This window comes from Cucumis sativus, chromosome 2 (genome assembly GCF_000004075.3).
Source record: "Cucumis sativus cultivar 9930 chromosome 2, Cucumber_9930_V3, whole genome shotgun sequence".
In the NCBI taxonomy this organism is placed as follows: domain Eukaryota; kingdom Viridiplantae; phylum Streptophyta; class Magnoliopsida; order Cucurbitales; family Cucurbitaceae; genus Cucumis; species Cucumis sativus.
Window position 1 is genome coordinate 10,691,941 of NC_026656.2, and position 27,107 is coordinate 10,719,047.

The 27,107-nt window shown below is 29.4% G+C and overlaps 1 protein-coding gene across 1 annotated transcript; it reads left to right on the forward strand.

Annotated features, from left to right (window-relative positions):
• Positions 1-796: 796 nt before the first annotated feature.
• LOC101204570 (protein SIEVE ELEMENT OCCLUSION B) lies at positions 797-8,809 on the forward strand. Its single transcript, XM_011650864.2, has 7 exons — positions 797-1,119; positions 1,247-1,345; positions 3,834-4,282; positions 5,537-5,634; positions 5,742-5,875; positions 6,528-7,001; positions 7,956-8,809. The coding sequence occupies exons 1-7, from the start codon at positions 892-894 to the stop codon at positions 8,559-8,561; spliced, it is 2,088 nt and encodes a 695-aa protein (XP_011649166.1). The 5' UTR covers positions 797-891; the 3' UTR covers positions 8,562-8,809.
• Positions 8,810-27,107: the final 18,298 nt, after the last annotated feature.

Here is a 27,107-nt window from a genome sequence, read left to right on the forward strand (position 1 = left end):
ATAAAAGCTTCTTATATTCACGACATCTTAACACGCTTTTCTATGCATTAAATAGCACAAAAATCACATTAGCTTCAGCACATCAAGGTTCACTTTGTAATAGATCAAATTGCTCGTGGAGCCCTTAAGGCTCGCTACGTGCGTTCTGCTAATAAACTTAACCAACTTGCGGAATGTCTTACAAAATCTCTCACACATTCTCAATTTCAAAGCCTTTGGTCCAAACTCTTGAGTAGCTTAACTACCCTCTCGTTTGAGGGATATATTAGAGAGAAATACCATGTTGGCACCACGATGGCATCCATTCAACAAATCAGAGCACCACCTCACACAAATCCAGAAGCTTATATCAACCAATCAGTTAGTACCACATGTACAAAATTGTGTCAATATATTTTATTTTTTCCACCCAAATTATTGGGCAATTTCCAGTATAAATAAGGCATCTCAGCCTTTATTCTATTCATCGAAATACAGAACTAATAAATATCTCAAAACCCTCTTTCCTTCCTGGTGGTACATCTCAAACGCACATCTGCCTATTAACTCCATAAACTGAACTATTGGAAAAAATAAGGGAAAAAAAAAAAAAAGTGTATAACATTTGACTTTGTAGAGTTTCTTTTCAGAATTTGATTTGTAGGTATTCGTGTGATGGAAGGCATGATGGCCCCGCTAAGGCAATTTATTAAAGCTCAATCTTCAAATATATTATTCCTTGGACAAAAACAGTAGTTTTCCTGTTCTCTCTACCTTTTATGTTATTTCCATTTTTAATGTTTATAAATAGAGCTCTTCATGTTAAGAACACAAAACACACACACAAAATAACATTATCCCCCTTGCCTTCACAAGACAAAGATCTCCAATCTTTTAGCCTTCCACAACACCATGGCTATCCTAGCTCCAAAAAAACCATCCACCCCAATCACCCATCCTAGGCTACAAACTCACAAGGAAGATTTGAGTTTGAAAAACTTGTCCGACGAAGCTGTCGCAGGTCATATTTATTCAAAGCATCGTGATGATGATACAATCAAGATTGATGTCGATAACTACATTTCATTTCTTCAAAGTCTGTTTTCCAATGTTCAGCAAATCAATGAAGCTTCTTCTCAAGTAATATACAATTTGTTTGTAGTAAAGAAAATACAATTCTTTTTGTTTATATATTTGATTTGTTTTGTATTTAAAATTATTCAAATGACAAATTATTTATATACGTTTATTTTGTTGTTTATTGTAGGGACATGAAGGACGTGTGATATATTCAGAAAATTCATATAAATCTAATGTGACGACAATTGATCCACCAGCTGATATCCTTAAGAAAGTTTCTATCAAGGTTACTTATATTAAACATTATCACAAACTCATATGACCCACGCATTACTTAACCCTAATGTTACTAAATAGTTTTAAATAATTTTACACATGGTTTACATGTACGTAGTAATGTCCAAACCTCAATTTTATAAAAAAATCAATGATAACAACAATAAAAGGTTGATGTGTGGATGAATATATTTTAAAAATCATAAATACAAAAAAATAAAAATATATTTTACATAATATAAGGTAACTATTTTAAATGACAAAACGGGTGAGAATATATACAAATAACATAAAATGTCATAATCTATCAGTGATAGACCAGAATAGACTCTAATAGAACGTAAATCCTATCATCGTTCTAGTAGTTGTCTATTATATAGTTTATCACTAATAGATAAAAATATTTTATTGTATTTTAAAATATTTTATATAGTTTATAGTCTACTCTATTTGACAACAATTGATGATATAATGAACAAATTACTTACGTTTCTTATTTTTAAAAGATTGCTTTTTCCTTAAAACATTGAAAGTAAAAGAAGTTGAAAAAACACTCAGAATGTTATTTTCAAAAAGCTAATTATTGAAGTGAAACTTTCAAGAACAAACACTGCAATAATGTTTTCTTTTTCTTTTTCTTTGCAAAGATGCAAAACAAACATGGATGAAATGATTACATGTAATGATTTCCCCCCCCCCCCCCCCTCAATTTTGGTCTCTTTTGGTCTCTTTTTGTCTCTTGCCTTTATGTATGTTTTTTTTTTTTTTTTGGGAAATATATACCAAATAAAATACCTTACCAAAATAGTATAATATATTAACTAATCAATTGGTAAAATTCTTCATGGATATCGTTATTATAAAAGCTATCGTTAAATATCGCTAACTGATAGTACATTTCTCAAATTGAAAGTTGTTATCGAAGTTATCTTTATCAATGATAGGAACTTATTTATAACAACTATTAACTGCAATCACTAATAGTTGCAATCAATCAATTTAAAAAAATTAAAAAAATCTCTTAGACTGGTGATAAATAGAAAGTTATCACTGTACAGTGTTAGCAACGAATAGCAATTATCAGTGATATTCACTGACTTAATTTTAGCTATCATAGATAGCTTTTAAGATGAGAAAATCACGAAGTGTGAGAGACAGTGTCATTTTTTTCAAATTAAAAACTATTAATGATAGAAGTTATTGCACATCTATCAGACACAACCGTTATTACCAAAGCTAGTATATAAATGATCGCCCCTCATTTGAGAAATTCATAAAGAAGCACTTAAAATTGTAGTTATAAATGAGTTCTTTACTCTTTTCTTACTAATTTTTACATGCAATTATTTTATTCTTATGTTATATATTCTATTATCCTTTGCTTAAATGTGAGTTATGCAAGTGATTCTTTATTCTTCGGAATGTAAAAATATATAACACTTTAGTCTAAAGCTAATTCCACATATCATATAATGAAAAAGAGTTGGGATATATTGAAAAACTTTAGATTAAGTAATAGAAGTCTTGTCGACAATATCTTATAATAATAAATATCTTATTATTAATAAATTATTTTGTTATAGTTATAATTATTTAAATTAAAAATGTTGCTATGGAGTTTATTATTATTTTGCTTAATATGATGACTCTTTATTTTGGTATATCAAACTTTCAAATTTCTAAATTTCGTGGTCATATGTTTGATAAATGTTTAAAAATAATAATAATTCTAATTATTTTACCAGTTTCAATATAAAGTAATGAATAAAAATAAATTCAAAAACTAATTTTAACATTAAATAAAAGAGATCATAATTGGTTCGTAAATTTTAGAAATAATAATTAAGTATATATAGCAATATTTTTTTAAAATAAAGTTGTAAATATAACAAAATTTATTTATGATAAACTTTCATCGCTTATGAATTATTATAGTTTATGAATTATAAATTAATATTTACAACATTGTCTATTAGTGATAGATTTTGACCGATTTTGTTATATTTGTAAATTTTTTAAAGTCTTGCTATATACTTAATTATTTTAAATCTAATTTTATATTTTCAACTACCCTCGAATAATATGTATATATAAACTAAAATGAAGCAATATCCAACATACTTTTGAGTAAATGAAGAGCTACTATCTATATGAAATCACATTAGTCCCTATAATTATCGACCTGTCACATGCATATTTTTAGTAACTAAAATATTTTAGCAACATCTCCCACTTTTCTATTAATTACGATAAGATCAATAAAAAAATATACTACTAGTAACAAGACCCAACTTTTAAGCAAGAAATTTTGTTAGTTCAATCATTATGCATGGTTCACTGGACAACAAATAACAAAACCTCCCATGTTTGTTTATCTCAACCCAATATCTTTTAGTGATCATTAACATATGTACATGTCAATCGAGCTTTTATATATATATATGCTACAATGATAATTTACATCTTAACTATTGAATAAATTTACGTTGTTATCTCAGTTAGCATTCAAGTCTCCTGGGATAGAGAAAGCTCACCAGACAACACTTGAGATTCTTGACATACTGGTTAGCTATCCATGGGAAGCGAAGGCAATTTTATGTCTTGCAGCATTTGGTAGTGACTATGGACTTCTATGGCACTTAAACCATCACTCTCTTTTTGACCCACTTGCTAAATCCTTAGCAAATATTCACCACTCAACATCATTGAAAAAGCACTTGGACTCATTCAGTTATAGACAAGTGATTTTCAGCTCAAGGAGTCTAATTTACTTGTGCTTTGAAATCATCAAACTCATGAATCAAATAAGACTTTTCTCCAAATATGATTCCAAAGAAATTCCTGAATTGGCTTCTGCCCTTCGTCAAATCCCACTCTTTTCTTATTGGGTTATACACACTATTGTTGCTTCTTCCACTGAAATCTCCAGCTATCTCGCTAATACTGAGTAAGTTCTTTCTATAAAAGCTTCATCTTATTGTTTTTCTTCAGGGTTGAGTTTAACTTTGGAGTTGTATTTAGTTGAAATCTCAAATCCTACTGATAACTATTTTGATTAATTACTTAAAAAGCTACAGGTGTGTTTGAGATAAAGAATAGTGGAGAGAAGAGTTATATATTCTCTAGGAAGCTGTGAACTTTGGAAGTTGTCAATGTATAAATTTGACGTTTTATAATGCTTAGACCCACAAACTTATTAAGCTAAGCCAAATAAGGAGTCAACTTCATAACTTCTACTTTAATTCCTCCCGTCAACATAACACACTCTAAATTTTCACGAGTGAGTTAATTTAGGACCTTTTATATATTTCTGGTTTAGAATAGTTGCTTTTACAGTTGCAGGTTTTATTTTAAAATTAATTTGATTGTTATTTAGTTTTTGCCTTAAGTTTTTGCTAATTTTTAATTTTGTGGTTAGTCACTCCCCTTTTTTTAAAAAAAACTGTGGTGTGTGGGTAGTGTGGTTTATGATTTACATATTTGTTTAATTTACTATGATGCATATTTAATCATATTTTATAAGACTTATATAATGATTATATTTGAATTCTAATTAAAATTTCTTCAAATTTTAAAATCTTTCTAATTAAAAATTTCTACAATTTTTTCTTTAAAATTACACTTCTCATTTTATTTGAACAATTCAAAATAATTAATTTATTATTTTAGAACGTTTTATAATAATCAATTTTTTTAATAATTAAAATTATTTTACTTCATAAATAAAATTCTAGTATGAAATCTAAAAATATTGGAATTTTGATATTCTAGAATTATTGAGATAATAGATAAATATTTGGAAGTGGTCTAACAAAGTCCGGTAATATTACTAGTAATACTTCTCGATGAATGTGGATTTTACTCACAAGCTATGAATACTACCACTTTTTCATTATATATAAAAGTGATTTTTCATTATCTCACATTCTTTTATTTTTCATTAAAATTCTTTTGGAAGGATTACACCGTAAATATTTTGCAACTATGGACTATAGGTTTGAAAGAACAATAAATTTATTTAGGTCATTTTAAGTTGGTTTTATAGAAATAAGTGAAAATAGTAATAGATCCTTACTAGGGTTCATACTATACAATTTTACTATTTTGTATTTAATTTTAATTGATACAACTTTTAAATAGCCTAGTATAAATTGATTTTCTTAAATATACATGACTAAGATTATTTCGTTGAATATTTCAGGAGTCAATCACCAACATACTTGAATGAATTGAATGAGAGGCTCAATGCCATCCTAAACACACTTGGAGATTTGTTGAATATTTTTCAAGAACAACTAGGTCAATTATATTATTAATTAGAAATAATATAACGTTAATTTTCCTTAAGCTTTGCATTCCTTAATTGTTATTCAATCTTGAAAAATGCTTGGTTTTCTGTGATGCAGAAGAAATCAATCTATACAGGTGGCTTATTGATCACATTGACCAGTTTCCTACTGAAATAACATTAGTCGTGTCTAAGCTGCTTGAAGGCAAGCCTAATGCTAAGCCTCTAATAAATTGTTCAACTTTCAACGAGGTTAGTTATACATATAAATTTTCCAATCCTTGTTTTTTTGTAAGGGTAATTAATTACACTATTTATAATGATATTTTTGAAAAATTATAAATATATTAAAATCTATCGCTAATAATAGACTCGTAGTAGCAATATTATTAACTCCAAATCAAGGTTACATGGTCTATCAACTTTGAGAGAGTTGGATCAATTATATATATATATATATATATATATACAAATTCGTATGATGTATTTGCTAATAACTAATTTGGAGCTAATTGTTATATTTTCAATTACCACACATTTTTTTTATGGGCTTATTGCAGATTTGGTAAAATGAGTTTTAAAAATTAGACCTATAGTCTAGATGGATTACTTTTGTATAAATGACAAAAAAATCAAGCTCGTCTCATAAAATGTTAAATAAGTATGGATGTACCTAATAGACTTAGTATATACTTGATAGACACATCATACATGATAACATTTGATATCTCATACACTAAAAGGTGTCATATCTGTAAAATATGAAAAATGTGTGACTGACTTTAATTAAACATCTCATTCCTTTTCCCTTTCTCTAAGGTTTGACAGTGATTTGAATTTTGATTTCTTGGTTATATATACGTTTTATAAATATCCATTTCAATTGTGAATTTTTTTTTAATAGGAAAGAATTGAAGATGCCTTGAGAGAAAAGAATGTGATATTACTGATTTCTTCTGGATTGAACATTTCAAATGATGATATTAGAGCTCTGAAATTAGTGTATGAAGAGTTGAAAAGAGAGGATAATTACAAGATAGTATGGATTCCTGTCATGAATTCTGAAGCTTTTAATGAAGAAAGTCATAAAAGATATGAGAATTTGAGGTCAACAATGAAATGGTATGCAGTGCAATATGGGACAAAAATTGCTGGATTAAGGTTTTTGGAAGAGATTTGGCAACTTAGAGATGATGCTCTAATGGTTGTTCTTGACTCAAAATCAAAACTCAAATTTTCAAATGCAATTCATTTGCTTCGTGTTTGGGGAAATAATGCCATTCCTTTTACCCTTGAGAGGGCAAATGCTTTATTGAGAAAGAATTGGCCAGAATCAACCATTGTCAAATTCACCAACCAACCAAGATTACAAAGTTGGGTATGTAATTTTTACTTTTCTTCGTGTGGATATTTATATGTTCTTTTCTACACTTTTCATGTCTATTTTTTCTATGTTAATTAAATTTAGTAGTACTTGAACAATTTTTAAGTGTCTAATATATATGTCACTCAATTTTAAATTTGTCTATTGGATCTTTTAATTTCTTATAAAAAAGTTTAACAAATCTTTCAACTCTCAATTTTATATGTCTAATAAGGTTTATGAAATTCAAAATTTTAAAAAGGTTAAAAAATTACTTGATTTTATAGTCAATTTAATATTTAGTTTTATATGTTTAAAATTTATACTTGTAATTCTTGTTTTAAAATATATAGAAAAATGAACCAAAATATTTACAAATATAGAAAAATAAAATAGTCTATCTATGATAGATTATGAAAAATCAACATCTATATTTGTCATGGCTATAATATTTTGTTATATTTGTAAATATTTTCAAAAGTTTTGCCATTTAAAATATTTTTTTCTCAAATTTTCTATTATAATCTTTTTAACCAAAAATCAGCAGGTGCATCCGAACATCTCAACACTAGTTAAAAAATAAAATTTCTAGTCAATTTTTTTTAAAAATCATAACTACTTTTTAAGATTTTTAATTTTGGTTAAAATTTGAAAACTTAAATAGAAAGTTGATAGCATACCATAGAATTAATCGCGGTTCTAGTGTTTATAAGCTTAATTTTAGAAGAAAAAACAACAAACAATGACCAAATGTATCTGACAATTTTAAAATCAAATTTTACTTTCAACTTTGATTAAAACATGTCTATAAATTTTTTTAAAAAAAATATGTCAAATAGGTGGTAGTTTATTGGACAAAAAATCTAAAAATATACAAAAACACATGAGACCAAAATTGAAATTCTATGAACGTATTATGTTTGATATGATATATATGTGACTAAAATCAGTACTTTTGATTTTATTTAGATTGATCAAGAAAAGACAATTATATTCTATGGAGGAAAAGACATTGATTGGATCCAAAAATTTGAAGAAAAAGTAGTGGACATCAAGAACGACAGATCAATGAGAGACAATGGCATTACATTCGAGATTGTACATATAGGAATAAACAAAAACACAACAAAAGGAGAAGACGACAACAACAGTAATATGGCTCGTTTTTGGATATCACAATGGGGATTTTTCATAATAAAAAGTCAACTGACAGGATCAAGTGCAAGTGAAACAACAGAAGACATCCTACGACTAATTTCATATGAAAATGAGAATGGTTGGGCCATTCTTACTGTTGGGTCAGCTCCATTGGTCGTGGCTCGTGGGAACTTGGTTTTGGGAGTGTTTGAAGATTTAAATGCATGGAAAAAGAATTTGAATTTGAAGGGTTTTCCTAATAGTTTCAAAGATTATTTTGAGCAGTTGGCTTTGAGGACTCATCAATGTGAGAAAGTAATTCTTCCTGGATTTAGCGGATGGATTCCTATGATTGTGAATTGTCCTGAATGTCCTCGTTTCATGGAGACTGGTATTAATTTCAATTGCTGCCATGGTCGAGATCAACTTAACAAATGAGAAGGTAAAAGTTTTTATAAGCTTGAGAGAAGCTCTCGCAACTGTCCTAATATGTTATGTATTATTCTACTAATGATTAAATAATGAGGTGGTTGGTGTTCTCTTTGTTGTATCTCATATATATATGTATGTATGCCTATCTATTATTAGGCAACGTGAGTTTTACCATATTAAAATCTTGTAATTTTCTATACTACTATATATATATATAATACTATAATTACTACTATTGTTTCTATTATTTTGTACTTGATAGTGTCCGGATTTGGCTTCTTTTTCATTAATTGCCTGATGAAAATCTCATGAAGTGTTAGTTATAATGGGCATGCATGCATGATCATTTGTACTTTTTAGGACAGCTTGCGCGGAATGAACTTTTCTTTATACATATATACATGTGTTTTTGGAATGAACTTCTAATATCTTAATTAACAATTTATGATGGGGTGTTAGGTTCGTGTCAAACTAAAATGTTTCAATGTGTTTCTTGGCCTTGTTTTTTTTTCAATTTTGTCTTTAAAATACATCTTAAACACTCTACTTATAAATTTTTGTATTAATTTTGTAGATTGATTCAATTCGAAATGTTGTCATTGATCAAACGGATTGTACCGTCCAAATCTGAATCGAAACAAGTAAATTTATTGAGCCTACCAAAATGAGCTAGTTTTAGTGGTAAGACGAAATCAAACTTTGGAAGCACGTGAATTTCTCGATTGAACAATTTAAAGTCTTAGGGTCATGGATAAAGAGTTTGTTGTTGAATTATTGGAAGAAAATAAGTTGCATAAAAACTTAAATGAAATTTAATTCAAATGATTTAATGGTCTAGTCCGAGCTTTAATTGAGTTAATTTTCAAACGCATCAAATTAATTCTACCATATCTAATTAACTAATTCAGTTAGATGAAAGCATTATAATCAAGTTAAGGTAAAAGCATTCAAAACTGAGATAACACTAAATGTGAAGGTCGTTAACTAGGAACAACCTAAGTTAATATTCATCATGGCGTTCTTTTTAAGTTCATTAGAACATACTAGCTAATCCAACCATTTGTCACTTGGGTTAAATCAAAATTATATGTTATATATTGTGATTAGATACCTAGCTAATAGTCATGCAACTACCAACAATATGTATAATTATCATATCAGATAAAAAAACTCCAAGACAATTCATATAATTAATTAAAAGATACAAATCTCACAATTTACAATATTGGATAAGTCTTTTAACGCCTAAGCTAGAATGAGTACTTTAGCTCCTCATCGACATACCTATCGAGGAGGATGAGTTCTTCCACATTATTTGCTCAAAAAAAGGGGGGGGGGGGGGGGGGGGGGGATAAACACCAAAGAGAGGAAATCAATGGATGATGACCTAAAATTGATAACTTTCTACCTATAAAATTGTTAAAGCACTGCGGCGCTAAGGAGTGATGCCTTGGCATTGCATGTCTTCCATGTGCGATGAAGATTATATTGTTGTTGCACTCTACAGTTTGTTCGAAAAGGGTATCTAGTACCTTGTAGCGTCGAGTAGAGCACCCAGCTAGGCAGTTACTCTCTATTCAAGAAAAATTTAGTAATCTTAGTCGTCTCTTATCTAGTTGATGCAAGATATTAAGCTCCACTTTTATAAACCCTTGACCTAATGACCCCTAAGACTTACAAGAACTTAGTAAAGGAAGAGGAAGTTGAGTTAGTGGAAAAGATGAAAGGAAATTCTATTGAAAGGTTGGGTTGTTATACAAGTGCTATGGTTTATAAGTGTCATTGTAGCTAAGGTGGACTTAACGAAGTCCAAAATTTGGCTCAGTGCTGGCTAGAAGTTTGGCATACTCTAGGCGGCCAAATAGAGTCATAGGAACCTTTATAGATACAACTTAGGTAGAGGTGTTAAGGAGATTCTCTAAATAATAAGGTTAAGTGCGCCTATGTTTGTTGCTAGTCGATATGCAAGGATTGGAAGCCCAAGGCTTGTAAGGCATCAAAGTTGGTAGATTTGGCTAGGTAAGGAGTATCTGTTAGGTGAGTTGCACCCATGTGACCAAGGAAGGCACTTGGACAAGGACCAGGTGAGAAGTGGTTAGGTGACCAAGGGTTTGTATGTTGCGAGCCCAAGTGTAATAATAATCTATAGGCTGGTTTGTTGAAGGTTTTGTGAGGTGAGGCTGGATGCCATGCAATCAAGTGATGCTTAGGCGTTCTGATAGTGTTCTTTGAGGTGGATTTCCAAGTGTCTAGACATGCAAGGGTTTAAAAAACGACAAGTTGGAGGTGACTTAAGATTTTTATGCAAGAGTCAGTGTTTAAGGGATAACTTTAAAGAGAAAGTTACGTTCTCTCAATTCACTTGTGTGTTTTGACTAATTTCAATTGCAAATTCTTCGTATATGAGTCTAGTTTGAGAGGTTAGACTGCCGAACTTAGGGGATGCACAAGGAAGATCTTCAACCATTGAAGAAAGGCCTTGAGGGGCTGTTGATGCACATGTTCGGAATCAAATGCATAGGAATTAAATGCCTTTAGGCTTATCTGATGGGGATTTTATGCCTAAAATTACAAATGCCTATATTTGGACTCCAAGATTTGGAAATCTGGATTTTTTATGCCTGTGTTTAGGATGCTGGTTTTTCTTTCCTAGATTTAGCTAGTCTATTTAGCTTTTTTTTTCTTTTTCTTTTTTTTTTGTGAATTATACACTTTTTTTAATTTTACCATGTATCAATTTATTGAATTGAAATGTTTTTTTTTTTTTTAATTTTGTACCTCTAATACAATTTCTTTACTCTAATGATTTTCATGACAATACTATAAAACGAGAAATTTAACAGTCAATAACAATAATTTTGATTTAAGTTGCATTAAAGTGAATATTACAAACCATCCAAAAAATATAACAAGTCATTGAATCTGATGAGACTTATAAAAGTTCTAGTTAAGCAACATTTGAAAAGGTCTAGTATGTTTCAAAAGTAAGCATAACCAAAAGGTGGTGGTGTGTTATTGAAGTGTTGTTTCTCTTCAACAATTGAGACTTAGTATTTGTAAATGGTGAGAATGGAAATTATTGTAAAGACCCAACTTTTTATACTAAGTTAAAGTCATTACTACTAAAACAAAGAAAGACTTTTTTTTTTATTAAAAATAAAGAAGATACTAAATTTTAAAGGAAAAACTTCAAATGTTCATTTATAAATTATAAATAAAGTATGCAGAGATAGAGATAATAGATTATAAAATACTAGTTCGAGCCCAATTTGTTTTTTAAAGAAAATAACATAAAAGTAAAATATAGGTTCGATAAATCTAAAATAAAATGCCTAAAGTCAAAATACTATAAAAAATAAAGCGGAAGCAACATAAACTTTTACCTACGGCGGACCACGGTCACTTCTTGTCATTTACTAGCTTTCCTCTACCTCTGTCTGAAAAAAAATTAAACATAGAAAATAGTGAGTATAAACATATACTCTGTAATGGACCCACTACTAGTCCCGCTAGGTGTCTGTTAACTTTCCATTAGGGTTCCGTAACGAAGTACCCCATAACTATTGTGCTTTCGAACACACGTTATATAGTGATTTTGTAGGAACATATCTGGTCTTTGGTGAACCAGAAGGAACACATCAGATAATGGGACTCTAAGTGACTCCGCTGAATCACTCATAAAAGTTATAAAAGTTATCCTGACAGACTAGTGGTTCTGTCAAACACACACAGTCACAAAAAGGTGGTGATCATGAGGAACACCCATATGGTAGATCCTAACAGACAAAGTTAACAGAACACTCATCCATAACATGTAACATATCATAAACATCATAATATGTCATGAATATCAATCATAATGTTATTATCATGTGATTAATATATTGTGCATCGTAACATATCAGTCGTATCAGTCATAACTTATCAGTCATAACACATCAATCATCACACAACAGTCATCCATAACGATCATCTATAATTTTAACATTTGAAGGCCTAATAGTAAAATATGTTACCTAAGATTAACTTAACAAGAATTGTTCCTAACAATCACGTTCAAAGCTTCCCAAACAGACAAAATCCTAAACATCAATAGAACTGAAATTAATAGTTTGACAACAACATTAAACAATTAATTACTTACGCTTACAACTTACCCATGAATGAGGTTAAAACCAATTCAACCTTTGAGTTAAAACTCCAAAGATCAGAACTCCAATAGGTTTTAGCCAATTGAACCTAAAGAAAATTAATTTACTTTAGGATAATTAAATCTCTCCCAAAATTTATTTTCTTAAACCAATAATCGAACTTGGGTGTACCAACTTACCAAAAGTGGCCCAAAATGGCTTAAATGGCTAAAGGAAAAGGAAAAAAACTCACGACTTGGCTAAAGATTGCTATGGCTCGAGCTTAACTTGTCTATGGGTGCGACTCGAAGGATCGACTTTGGTTTTAAATGTCGGCTACACGTAGCCGTAGGCTTCGTTGATGACAAGGAGATCCACGTCCACGTGTGGCAGAGTGCGGTGGAAACATGGCTGAAACGCGAAAGAAGACCAGCGTGTAGCGAAGCAGAAGCTCCCTTGCGGCTCGGTTTTCTGTTGTAGATACCGTATTTTGTCTTATATTTATTTATTATAAAAGAAAAAGAAAAAGAAATTAAATTTGAATTTGAATTTGAATTTGAATTTGAATTTGAATTTGATTTTAAAAACAATAATAATAATAAATACATTTAAAAATAAATAATAAAAATAAAAATAAAAGGTTTGTTTCCTTCATATTTTTTCTCAACCATCCCTTTTTCTTCGTCATCACTCTCCCACTTTCTCCCACTCTCCCACTTTCTTCCTATTTCTGTGTAGTTTGCACTCCATCTCATGATCTAAAAAAAACAATGGACCTTGTCCTATAAAAAGGAAAGAGGAAAAAAGAAAGGGGGGAATTTTTTTATTATTATTGGAGGATTTAAAAAGAGGTGAAGAGTGAAAGAAGATCAAAAGGAATAACCTTTGGCATTTAAGGACAGACCTGCTGGTAAGTTTTTTTTTTTTTCCCTCTTTTTATTGCTTTTAATTATGAACTATCGTGTTCATCATTGTTCATCATTTTACCGTCATTTGACATGTGAATTTAATTATTTGTATTTTTTTTTAATACTGAGCATTTTACCTTCCATTCTATATTAAATTATTTATTTATTTATTTTTTTTTAAATATTGAGCATTCTGTTCTGTGTTAATTTCTTTTTAATTGTCGGGTATCCATCGTGTTAATTTCCTTTTATTATTGGGCATCCACTCTGTGTTAATTTCCTTTTATTTATTGGGCATCCACTCTGTGTTAATTTCCTTTTATTTATTGGGCATCCATTCTGTGGTGATTTCCTTTTATTATTGGACATCCATTCTGTGTTAATTTCTTTTTAATTAATTAGCATCATGTATTTGTATTTGGATACTCATTCTTCATTGACACCCATTTTACAGTTAATTACTTATATCCATATGACATGCCTTAATAATTATGCATAATTAATCAATTAGCATTCTGTATTTGGTAATACTCATTCTTTATTGGCATCTATTTTACAGTCTTTGTTAATTACTTTATCCATATATTCATATGGCAGTACTGCGTTAATAATTACTAATTATTGCTATCCATATATTATCCATGATATAATTAATATTTGGCAACACCAATTTTTCATTTGGCCTATTAATTAATTAGCAACTTGTATGTGACATTTTCACTCACTCATTCTAATTATTTGCATGATGTATTAATTAATTAGCATGCATCTGGCTATAATTATTTGATATTCATTTTGGTGTGATTATTTATTTGCAATATTATTTATTTGCATATCGGGTCAAACCTACTTTGGCATTCAACTGTTAACTATTATTTGATATCCATTTGGCCCTCGTTTAATTATGCATTAATCAATTATTTTGCATCATGAATTAATCAATTATTTTGCATCATTTTGAATTAATTAATTATCTTGCATGTGTTGTATTAATTAATTATCTTGCATCCTACATTAATATCTTTTACATTTTGCATATATTATCAATGTATTTATTTTATCTCAGCATATTACACTTAATATTTTTCAAATTTCATAATGTTTTGTCATTATTATTATTCATTTTTTAATTTAAATATAATAATGTAAATTGGAGAAAAAGTATTGTTTTTTTATGGATTTTATAATTTAAAATCCATGAATACATGAAATTTTTCTGTTTGAAATTTAATTAATAGATTGTTTTTAAATTAACACATTTCATATTTTAAATGATACTGAGTAGTATTTTCTATGAATTTATTAATTCTAGATATATGAAATTTTTCATTAAACACCTATGATAGAAATTAAAATATCAAGTTTTGGTATCTTAATATTCTTAAGGTGAATAAAAATATTTTAAAACAAAAGTAAACTTCATTTTCTAATGGCTCTTATGCCACCCATAATTATCAATTCATGCTTAGGTTTTACTTTCTTCGATATGAATTGATAAACATGAGACATTTAAACAAAACCTAAATAAAAACTTTGTTATGTGAACCCCTATATTTAATTTAAAAGATAAGATTGGGTAACCACTTTGTGGGTGTTCTAGGGTGCTAACACCTTCCCTACACACAACTGACTCCCGAACTTAAACCTCTCAATTTACGTAGACCTTTTTTTTTTTTGTTGGTGACCAATCACACCTTAATATGATTGGTGGCGACTCCAAAATTATTTATTAAAATAAAATAAACGGGGAGGTCGGCCGCTCCGCGTAGCGATCACGTCGCGACAGCTTGGCGACTCTGCTGGGGATTTTGGAGAATCGAGCCATATATTTTATCTTTTATTATTATTATATTATAATATGTTGGTTCACTTAATTATTTGTTTTTATTTGATTCAGATGTAATATTTTGAACTATGTTATTGGTATTATTTTTTTTATTATTATTTTTTATTTTTATGTAATCATGCATTTACACACACTCACAAGCCCTCTACCCGGGCTACAACCTTATAGGACTAGAATTGAGGACTAAGTAGTGTTGACTTTCGAGGGGTTACGACTCCCGTGCAGGCACATGAAAAATCATCGCTCAGATTAATTCTTCTGTTATTAGTTAAATAACATTAGAATAAATTTGAGGGCCTTTTTTCTTTTAAGAGTTTTGATACCAACACCATGTCATTTTTCTATCTAGCTTATTTTATCCAAAGTCTTATTATTATTATTATTTAAAAAAAAGAAAACAAAGTTTCACATTTTTATAAAATTTGACATATTTCCTTTTTATTTATTTATTTATTTTTAAAATGGGGTTTAATCATAGTACTTTAAATTTATCTTTCTTTCTTTAAATTTGGTCTTTGATTTCAACCATAAGGAAAGTAATGCTTACAAGTGCATGAAAACCTTATTTAATTATTATTATTATTATTTTTTTACATCTTTTACATTTTTTTAATTTTATGTTATTAATTATTTATTTATTCATTATTATTATTATTATTATTCTACATTTTTTTACATTTTTTTAATTTTCTATTATTAATTATTATTATTAATTTTTTATTTTTTTTAAATTTTATTTTATTTTATTTATTTATTTTTTCTCTTTCTCATGTTTTGTTACTTTGTTATTATTTATTGTGCAAAGTGATTTGACTGAATCTTTTTGTTATAATTGTGCAAAAAAATAAACAGTTGTTTAAAATACCAGGATGTCCAATATGTCAATGCATTCATCTTATGAATCCAAGTTTGATGAGCCAAGTGATGTTCTTAAATGGGCTGAAGAGACACAACAAAAATTTGGGGATAGCATAAATAATTCTTCTTAAATATCAGTACTATCCAAGTGTCAGCTCTCTTTTACACAAAATGATTTAGCAAAACTAAAAATGATTTGGAAGGCATTGACACCTCAACGGAGATTCATTTTTTCGAAGAAATATGGACATATAGCAGAGTTGATGTACATACCGGTGAATCATTTTGCTTTAAGAGCCATAATTAATTTTTGGGATCCAGCATATAATTGTTTTACACTTGGGTCATGTGATTTACTGCCAACCATAGAAGAATATCAAGCTATGCTTAGCATGCCTGGAAAGGAAAGAGAAATTGTTTATTTCTTTAACCCTAAGCAAACAACAAAAAGGACTTTGTCAAAATTTTTAGAAACCGTCCATGCCACTGAAATTCAGAAACATATAAAAGTTAAGAGTGGAGAAGAGAATGTGTCATTTGACTATCTATTAATGATGACACAAACTTACATTGATGAAGACAAAGGTCTTGCTCTCTTGGCATTATACATTTATGGAGCAGTGATTTTTCCTAAAGCAGAAGGTTATGTCGATGGGAAAGTGATCAGATTATTCTTTGAAATAGAACGAGGAATCGATCCTATTATACCTATATTGGCTGAAACTTTTCGATCCCTTAACTTCTGTAGAAATAAAGGTGCAGGAAAATTGAATTGTTGTGTTCCTTTATTATATATTTGGATACACAGCCATATCAAATTTCCGGCAGAGTTTAGGTGTCCAAAGTTAGAATTCAGTAGCCCATGGAATTTAATGCGAAACACAATTAGTGAGTTTGGTATGGCAGTTTGAAACCCAACATATCCAAAGAAGGAGACTTGGGTGTCTTTCTTTTCAACGTTGAGTTCTGAAGATGTCATATGGAAAGCCCAATGGATGCCTTTGAAAGGAGTAATTTACAGATGTGGAGATTTCCATAGTGTGCCTTTGTTGGGACCGTGGGGAGGTGTTAACTATACACCATTGTTAGTTTTGCGTCAAGTTTGGCTCAAACAGTTTATACCACCAACTCATAATTTACAAGACTCTGACTTTGCATACGATCATGAAGATTGTCAAAGGAAAAAACATCGAGCAGTATGTGCATGGAAGTCTGTGAGGAAGATAAAAGACAAAGGACACTATGAAGGGGTTACTAGTGGATATGAGGCGTGGCAGACAAATAGAAGGAAGAATGTAATATATACCTTAAGGGAGGTAGTTGAAAGGGTAGAGGAGGCAAGCTCTGAACAACCAGACCAGTGGGTTGAGAAGATCACTAAATTAGAGGAGAAAAATCGACTGTTAGAGCAAGAGAATGAGAAACTTCAAAAGGAGACGAGCCAATGGATAGATCATGCGACTTTTTTGCAGAAAGAGCTTGAAAAGACCAAGAGTTTCTTAAAAAACCAAGATAAATTAGAAAAGAATCTTGAGGTGTTAGATGAAGAGATGAGGCGAATGAATAAGTCGAATAGAAGTTTGAAAAATGAAAAGACAATATTACACGCACAGTAGAATCACAAGATGAATATATTAAAGACTTAGAAAGCATGAAAGAATATTCTCTCGAGCTTGTCAATGATTTGAAATCGTCATTTGGTAAACGGGAAGCACAAATAGTAGATTTGGAAGTACACAATTGGATAATGAATGAATAAAGGTTATAGACGTTTTTGGTATAAACATAGAGTGGAACTGGTGGGCTGTTATTTGTCTGAATATATGATATGTGGTTATGGTTGTGTTTATTTGAATCGAGGAAAGGTCGTGGTAGTGTTCTTGTAGACTGAAATGAATGTTATGATTGCCTAGTTGTTGACTGATACACTGATATGCTTTTGACTGGCTTTGGGCTAAGATAGAATAGATTGACTATTGGGTATTTAGTTAAGAGTTTAAGCGATGAGGACATTTAATTGAATTGAGATTGACTGTTAAGATGTTTAGACTGAATTGAGGGGAAAATGATTAGTTTCCTATTGGACAGTTACCTTGTTGGTGTCCTACGGGATCACCACCTTTATGTGCATCCTTCGGGATCACAAGACTGATGTATATCCTTCGGGATTACTAGACTGATATGTGTTTCTGCAGAACACTAGACTGATTATGCGTCCTATAGGGCGTTAGACTGATAGTGTGAATCCTTCAGGATCACAAGACTGTGACTGTGCAGGGTTTTCCATAGGGAGCTAATAGTTTATTTTCCCCTAACGGGACCAGTTGTGGGTCCCTTACTGAGTATTCTAATATTCACCCCTTTATGTTTAATTTTTCAGGCAAAAGTAACAAGGGCGGCAAACCGGCGAGGGGAAGGAAGGAAGCGTGATCGCCATAGGGGACATTTTAAATTCGCTTCCGCTTGATGATTTATCTTTTTGTTTTTTTTGTTTTTATTTTTTTGTACTTGAGACTGATTAGAAAATTTGAGGTTTAACCGTATCCAAAAAGTTGAAAATTATAAGTTTTTCCTTGAAAGTTTTGGTTATTTTAAACAGGACTCAAACATAAATTTTGTATTTTTAAGTTTTTTTTAATTTAGTACTTTGTGTAAACTCAAGTCTTTGGGTTAATTTAACGACTTTGGCTTAGTTAGAAAAGTCGGGTCTTTACAATTTTATCCCTCATTACTCCTATATTTGAGGTAATGATCTCATAAAATAAGTGAATAATATTCCATTAATCAGACTATATAGTAAAGGAAATTTCTCACATTAAAAAAATGAAAAATTATTACAATTTCACAAAATCTATCATAGACTAGTTTTCGAATAAAGATTTTTTTTTAAAACATTGATTAAATTTATTTTTTCTTGGGATCACATATTGGACTTCCAATGTGATCCCTCATCTCAATAATTCTAGAAAATCGGATTCTCAAATTTCCTAAATTCCATCATAGGATTTTATTTAAAGAAAAATGTTAATTTATTAGAAAAGATTCGGGAAACCTTATGAAATCATAGATAAAATTTTGAAAGTTTTGAAAAGCATAAAAAAATTTATAACATTATAGACAAATTTGCTAAATGATTAAAATAATTTTTATTTTAAAACAAAAAAATTTAAATTGAAAGAATTTTAAAACGTTAAAAAAATTTAATACAAAGAGTTAGATTTAATTGCATATAACAAAAATTATGATAGTTACGTGAATAAGTATTAAATGCATATAACAATAATTATGATAGCTACGTGAATAAGTAAAAGAAAGGAAACATAATAACAATAAATAAAAGGAAAAAAGGAAAAAATAAGGAATGAATAAAGAAAGAAAAATAATAATTATAATAAAAAAAATAACAATTGTAATTATAATTAATAATAATAATAACAACAACAATATAACAAATAATGTTAGGATGATCATAATCATAATAATCATCCTAATCATCATAATAATAATGATCATCATCATGATCATTATGATGATAATCATAATAATAATAATAGAATTTTATCTATCCTCGTTCATTTCCTCTATATTTTAGAGAAAAAGAAAATAAAAGTTAAGAGTTGGGATTTAAGAAAAGAAAAAAAATGAAATACCGATAAATAAATAAAAAATGAACATTTTTCTGATGTAATTTTATTTCTCCCTATTTTTTAGAGAGAAGAAAAAGGCTAAAAGATTTTTTTTTAAAAAAATGATGATAAAAGAAAGAAAAAAGTAGTAAAAAATACTAAATTCTTTCTACATTTTCTTACATTTCTCTCTATCTTTTAGGAAGAGAAGAAAAATATGGATTCGAATCCGAAAGAAATTATTTGTTGTATGAGATGCGGATCCTTGGGATTAAATCCCTACCAAATGCAACCTCCAACTAAGTTTATTTCAACATGAGATTTGATTTGCTTAAGATAAAGTAAAAAAAAAGAGTAAAGACAATAAGGTAATGAAAAGAATAAGAAAAACCTACATTTTGCAGATTTTTTTTTTTTTTTTTTTTGCAAAGATTCACTCTAAAAGTTTTATTTCTACAAACTCACTCTAACGAACTTTTTATCTAAGCAATTTTCTTTTTCTTTTCCAAATGACAAAGGTCTCTATTTATATACTGGAGTGTACCACAAATTAGAAAAAAATAATCAAAATAAAATCAAAATTGGATATTATATGAATAAAATAAATTTTCATTTTCCTAAAATAAATGAGGTAAATTATATAAAATATTTTGAGATTGTGTAAAATTAAATTAATAAATTAAATGGATATTAAAATATTTTTGTTTAAAATTGATTTTCTTTTTCTTTTCCCTAAAAGGATATAAATAAGTCAAAAGTGATATTTAGAAGATCTTATTTCCTAAAATTGTACAAATGAGATAAATGTGATATTAAAATATATTTTTTGAAAAATAAATTGATTTTTTTATTTCCTAAAATGATAAAAATGAGATATTATGTTATTACTAATTTTTTACCTTTTTAAAAATAAGTAAATAAAAGTTTAACCATTATTACTAATACTATTATTATTTTTTTAAAAAAATATGTGTAAGATAAAAATAGGTGGCTGCAGCGTGTCACGGACATATTTTTTCAAAGTGTGTTTACCTTTGGTTATATGCTCTGATTACCCCCAGTTTATCTCATCTTTAATTCCTATAACTAGTTTAGGTGTTTGCTTTTCATTCTAGGTCATAAAGCTTGGGTGTGAAGTTTCGACATTTTCATATGCAAGCTTATCAGAGCTGAAAATGTTCAAAATGTACTATAGGGGAGACATATCAGTTGAATCCCCACTCGAGTATTAGTTGTACTATTTGCAAGCAACCCTTTTTTCTTGTAATTGACAGTCTTTACTGCTTATCATAACGTCTATTTCAATGTATTTCTTTCTTTCCCGCGTTTTATAAATAAAATTTCTCTAAAACGCCAAGGAAGGTTACGACATACGTCGACTTTACCCACAACTCTTGAATTTTTATCGATTGACTTGTTCATTGAGCTAGAACAAGTACCGCACAATCGTCCGTCTCGAGGTTGAAACGCTACGATTGTGACACAGCGCATGTTAGTCATGTCCTTGCTTGCTACCTACCCTCTCAGATAGTTGACAACTTACATTGGCCAAGCAATGAGATTAGCTCAACTAACGAGATAAAAATTATAAGTTAAATATCTTATCAAAAACTTATTACAAATCTAACTACTAATAACATATTAATAAGTGAAAAGCCAAGAAATGATGGACGATTGAAGTGGTATAAGCATGTAATATATATATTAAAGAATGTGGGTCTTCAGCCATTATACAGTATGAACAATATATATTACAAAGAAATATCTAAAATATCCACTTTGTTTAACTCATTGAAACGTGCTTCCCTTGATGAAGAAGGAGTTCTTTCATAGCTACTTTCAGCGAAAAATAATTCTATTCCTCTGAGCATGTCAACACCAATTGCAATCTTTTCACGTTACACCAGCTTCAACTACCATCCTTGTCATTCAGTGAATCTTCCTCACGTGATGATGTGGTTCCTCGCCTAGAGGTGTTAGTCGCCAAATGAGTTTCTATCGCGTAGCCTTTGCACGAGATGTCTCTGCGATTCACTAGTTTCTTCCTTTCTAATAATTTCGCGTTAAAGACATGAAAATTGCATAAAATATGCATGATGCTTATGTATGATGTATTTCTAAATATTCATGAATTTACAATATAAGTTGTGCGTTTTGGTCAGGTCCTCTGTTATGCGTTTTGGCCTCATTATTCTAATAAAATAGGCTATAATAAAGGATGTTTATACACATTATCCAAAGGGTGAAGAATTGGGATCGAGTTTTTGGGAGGGGTCATTGTGAAGAGGTGGAGAGAAAGGGGGAAAGATAAAAAAATATATATATATTTAATAAATTGTTTAATGAAAAGTGGGAGAGAAATTGAAATTGGGGAAATTTTGCTAAAGTTTTAGCAACAAACTAATTTTGTTGTAAAACTATTTCACTTTTTAGTGACATTATTGTTGTGTTACTAATTCTTGTAGTGATGCGGATTAAAAATTTGTCGCTAATAATAATCCCTTGGGACATTTTTTTTGCATCACTATAAATGTATGTTTAGTGACAAAAATTACTTGTGTTACTAAAATTTTGTTACTGAATAATAAATTTCTTGTAGTGGTAAAAGGCTTTTTATTCGTCATTTCATACAAGTACATAATTATTGTAAAGTAATTGGGTTGGTTGATTATATACTTGAAACTATTGCCACTTCTCGTACGAATATGAATGGGTCATTAGATTTCATGGAGTCTAAGAACTGCATTAAGAACAATGTTGAAGTGTCTCGACAATGTCTCATCGGACCTTGCAAAATGTCGACAAGCTGTCCTATATTCTTAACATTGTGTGCTACAAGATGCAAGAAAGTTGCAACTATCTCTTCGACATCTACGTATTGAGTGGCTTCCAAGCCTTATTCTTAACATAGTACACATCATAGAAAAACATCTCAAGCTATATCGTTTGACATGAATTAGACAAAAAAAAAAGTTAAGTTCAAGTAGACGAAAATTTTCTTAATTTAGTTTCGCTTTTAGAAAACACAATAGTGCCTTTTATTTTTTTTAAAAAACTCGTGAGATTTACTTGATTTTAACTTAGCATTGCTTTTTTAAAAAATACAAGATTATCTTCTTCTATAATTTTTTTCTTGATAACAAAAGTTCTAATATATTACTTTGTAACAAATTTACCAATGTTTCAATTTGCAGTTAATAATTTAGCTTTCATTTTAAAAACGAAAGTAACAAAAATCCTTGTAACAAATTTGCTTTTAATTTCTTCTTTAATCTTTTTTTGTCATTTTTATGACATATTTGTTTTCTGATTTATAAGTTTTAATTTTATATGAAATTGAAATTTTATAATTCAATTTTATACAAATTTTATGTAGTTACTAAAACTTATTCTTTTGTATAACAACCAAATACCACATCAATTAATCACATTGTTATTTTTTAGGCAAATATTTTTAAAGAAAAAAGTTACAAACTTTTACAACATACAAATATTTCTTCTTCTGTAATTCTCCTTTTAATTTATTTTTGGTATTTAACAAAATATAGGATCTCATTTAATTTCTTCCTTCTTTGGTCTTCCTTTTTTCCTTAGCTGTCAAATATGTAATCGTTCCTTTTTGTTTACCTTTTGTATATCCATCTTCTATTGGCTATTATACAGTGAAGAACATTGTCCAATTCTTTCTTTGTGTTCTCTGTCTTCGCTCTTTTTCTTTTTAGCTTTCCCTTATTTTTATCTCAAAAAAAAAAAAAAAACTCATTCCATTTGTTTCTAAAACAAGTCAATATCATTCTTCTTCTCAAACTAGGCATTTCAAGGAAAATTTTTGTTTATAAAAAACATGTGCAATCCTTTTGTTTTATTGTAACAAGTGAACAATATAAATTAACTTGATAAGAAAAAAAATAATATTACAACTATATTTCAAATAAAGGATTCTCAAAGGTTAAAATAAATAATATAACAAATATTAGAAAATCATAATATACAAAACATGAATGTACTAACAAATTAAAGAAATTAAAAACGCAAAAATTCACATACAAATGTGGGAAGAAAAAGAACACAATACGTAGTGGTGAGTATCTAAGATTAACAGAGTGTGCGAGGCAAGACAAGATAGAACTACAAAAAAAAAAAAGTAAAATAAAACAGTCAACGAGATGGGATAAGCGAAACTAATAATGTATAAAATATTGTTAAAAGTTACATTACCATGTATATAATATAAGCTCATTTCATGATAGTTGAATGTGACCCATGTATGTATTAACAAAGAAAAGTCCACATATCCCCAAACAAAATATCAAAGAAGAGGAAAGTAATAATATTAGAAAAAAAATAAAGTAATAATATAGATCAAAATCTCTATACAAAGATAGATTGAAAATAATTTACCTCTCAACGATAATCGATCGGGAATGTTATGACCTCAATCTCAATAGAGTAAATTTTAGATACAAAATAAAGAGGTGGTGTGTTCAAGGAGGAGAAGTGATATAGTTATATTAAAAAAAATGTTCAAATGGTAGTGTTAACCAATAAATTGTAGTTTCAAATTAGTTGACCACCATTAATAAATAATGAAATGATTACTATATATATTAAATATAAATTTAAAATATGATTTCAAATTTAAATTACTCTCAACTATACCACATATATTATAGGTGGAAGTAAATATGAAAAATATCCACAGTCAAATCCATGAAATCCCATATGATTCGTTCAATTTAAAATTTTCAACTACCACGTAATTGAAAAAAATAATTAATAAATAATAGAGAAAAAATAATTTATAAAAGAACAAACTAAATACCAATCAAAACAAAATTGTAAAAGTAATGTGAGTAAATTTATCATAGATGCATAAATAGTTTAAAAAGTTAGAATAATAATATATCAACCAGATTTGTCCAACAAATAAAAAAGAAGAAAAAACATTAACAAAGAATATAACTAAATTAACGTAGACCTCCGATATGATTTGTAGTTATTGAGAAGATGAAATCCTACAAGAAATTACTCTTCATCTGCCTTAATAATTAAGAAGTTTGAAAGTAACCTGTGCAGTGTACACATCAAAAGAACCTCACCCACCAAAACCTCAATCATGCGAAACCCAAACTTCTACCATGTCTCTAAGATTATGGTAATTTAATGTTGTATCACATTCGTAAAGTAAATAAGAACAAAGGATACACAACTTCTAAAAGACAACAAAACTTGGATTCTGTCATTGGAAGGTAATTTCTAAGAGAATGATATAAACAAAGATAATAGATTCAGACCCAAATGAGGAGAATCTAAACCACTTCAACTGAAAAGAAAATTATTTTGATTATTGAACATTAAATCAAAGAAGAAGTACAACAAAATGTTCTAAAACTTGAATCACTAAACACCATACACTGTAAATGAAACCCTAAACCTTGCTTTAAAAAAGTCATAAAAAGAAATTAAAAATCGTTAATCGATTGGTATAAAAAAAAGCAGAATCTTGCAAGTAGAGTGAAATGGAAAATGGTTTCAGAAGTAGATCGGAAGAGCCAAAAAACACACACAAAAAAAAGGATTACGTACCTATGAGGAAGCATTGGTAGACATGCAAGGCAACAAGCGGGGAAGGGATGAAGGATATGAAAGAATTGATGGAGCACTCACTTTGTGATTTAGAAAAAATCGCAAGTGAAAATCCATTTTCCTTAATCGAGACCATCGTGGAAAGGAAAATGTCACCAAGCAACTTTCGCAAATGTTGTCTTCACAAAAATCGTTGATTTCCCCTCCTTGTCTCCAATGGTGCCCATGTGCCGGATATTGAGCACATTGTTCGTTCCTCGCGCTTAGCTCCTACTTTTGACTCTGAGTCTGTTGGTTTCTCTGTCACTGCGGTTACTTTGTCTGCTACTGCTGCTTTTCGGATCAAAAACTGTCTTATGGTGGAGTCTCGTGCTCCTGGCACATCTATTGTGTTACTCACTGATCATCATGTTGAGATAAACAATCTTCTTCGTTATTTGAAGTCTGTCTTGTCTGCTTCTGGTGATCCTGGTCTTTCTACATCTTGATTCTCTTTATGCTCAAGGGGGAGTATTATGTTGGATGTGCTGTTTGTGTTTTGGGTTGTTCTTGTTTGGCGCTACTATTATTTTGATTATTGGTTGATGATCCAAATACTGTGCTCCCTTGTTTTTTCTTTTTTTTCTTTTTTTTGTGAAAAGTATACAAGAGTGTTGCTATATATGTAGCTCAATATTTAGCCATTAGCTTCGCACTTAGCTTTTGAAAGAACTAAATGGATTTTGTATATTCCCAGTTATGACTGATCTTCTATGTGTGAACATGTGTTGTTCGTCCAGCAAGCACAAACTATGTTTGTTCAAAAAAAGAAGATGTGTGTGTTTGGCAAAAAGGGAGAGTTTGTTGAAATATTTTGTCAAACGAAATTCAACATATTTTTAAGTGTTCCTATATTTAAGGAATATTGGTAGATCTTGAGGAGCATGCAATATCTGGAAGATTTTATAAAAGATATTTATATATTAATTTACAAGATATATATAGTGTTGTTCTACATATTTTGGGTGTGAAAAAAAGACGCACTATCATCGACTTTAAAAGGGAATGCAATTCGGTTGTGCTATATCACTGTACTTCCCACTGATTGAGGAGGAGCTTGAATCTGTCTTCAAAGAGATTCATCAATACCGTTAAGGGGAGCCTGTTCTGTCTTTATATCTTTAATTAAGTTATAATGATAACGAAATATTTGTAGCTTTGGTGTTTGAGTTATAAACTTATGAATCTCAATAATATTTCTTATTTGAGCAAAGAAACTCCTCAGATGTAGGTTGTATTTGTCGAACTGAGTTATCCAAAGTTTTTGTGTGTTATGTGTTGAATCTTTACTCTAGCTAATTTTGTAGCTTAATAACTTTAGATATAGTTAAAGGTTATTTTTTATCATATTATTTTCTCAAATTTAATATTATCTTAACTTTTGGGATGTTACAGTACTAAATCAAATATTTTTTGTAATTACAATGGCCTTATCATTGCTCTAAACTGATTGGAATTTTTCTTTAGTTCCTCTTCCACTCTATTATTTTGAATGCATTTCTTTTGGTCTGGTCTTGAGAGATTACGAGGATGTTGTGGAAGTGACAACCTAGTTGAGA

What these genes read in the sequence shown, in the direction of transcription:
- LOC101204570 (XM_011650864.2), top strand. Translation starts at nt 892, where the DNA reads ATGGCTATCCTAGCTCCAAAAAAACCATCCACCCCAATCACCCATCCT. An exon ending in AGCTATCTCGCTAATACTGA is followed by an intron (nt 4,283 to 5,536) that starts GTAAGTTCTTTC and finishes TGAATATTTCAG; the next exon opens with GAGTCAATCACCAACATACT. An exon ending in AACCAAGATTACAAAGTTGG is followed by an intron (nt 7,002 to 7,955) that starts GTATGTAATTTT and finishes GATTTTATTTAG; the next exon opens with ATTGATCAAGAAAAGACAAT.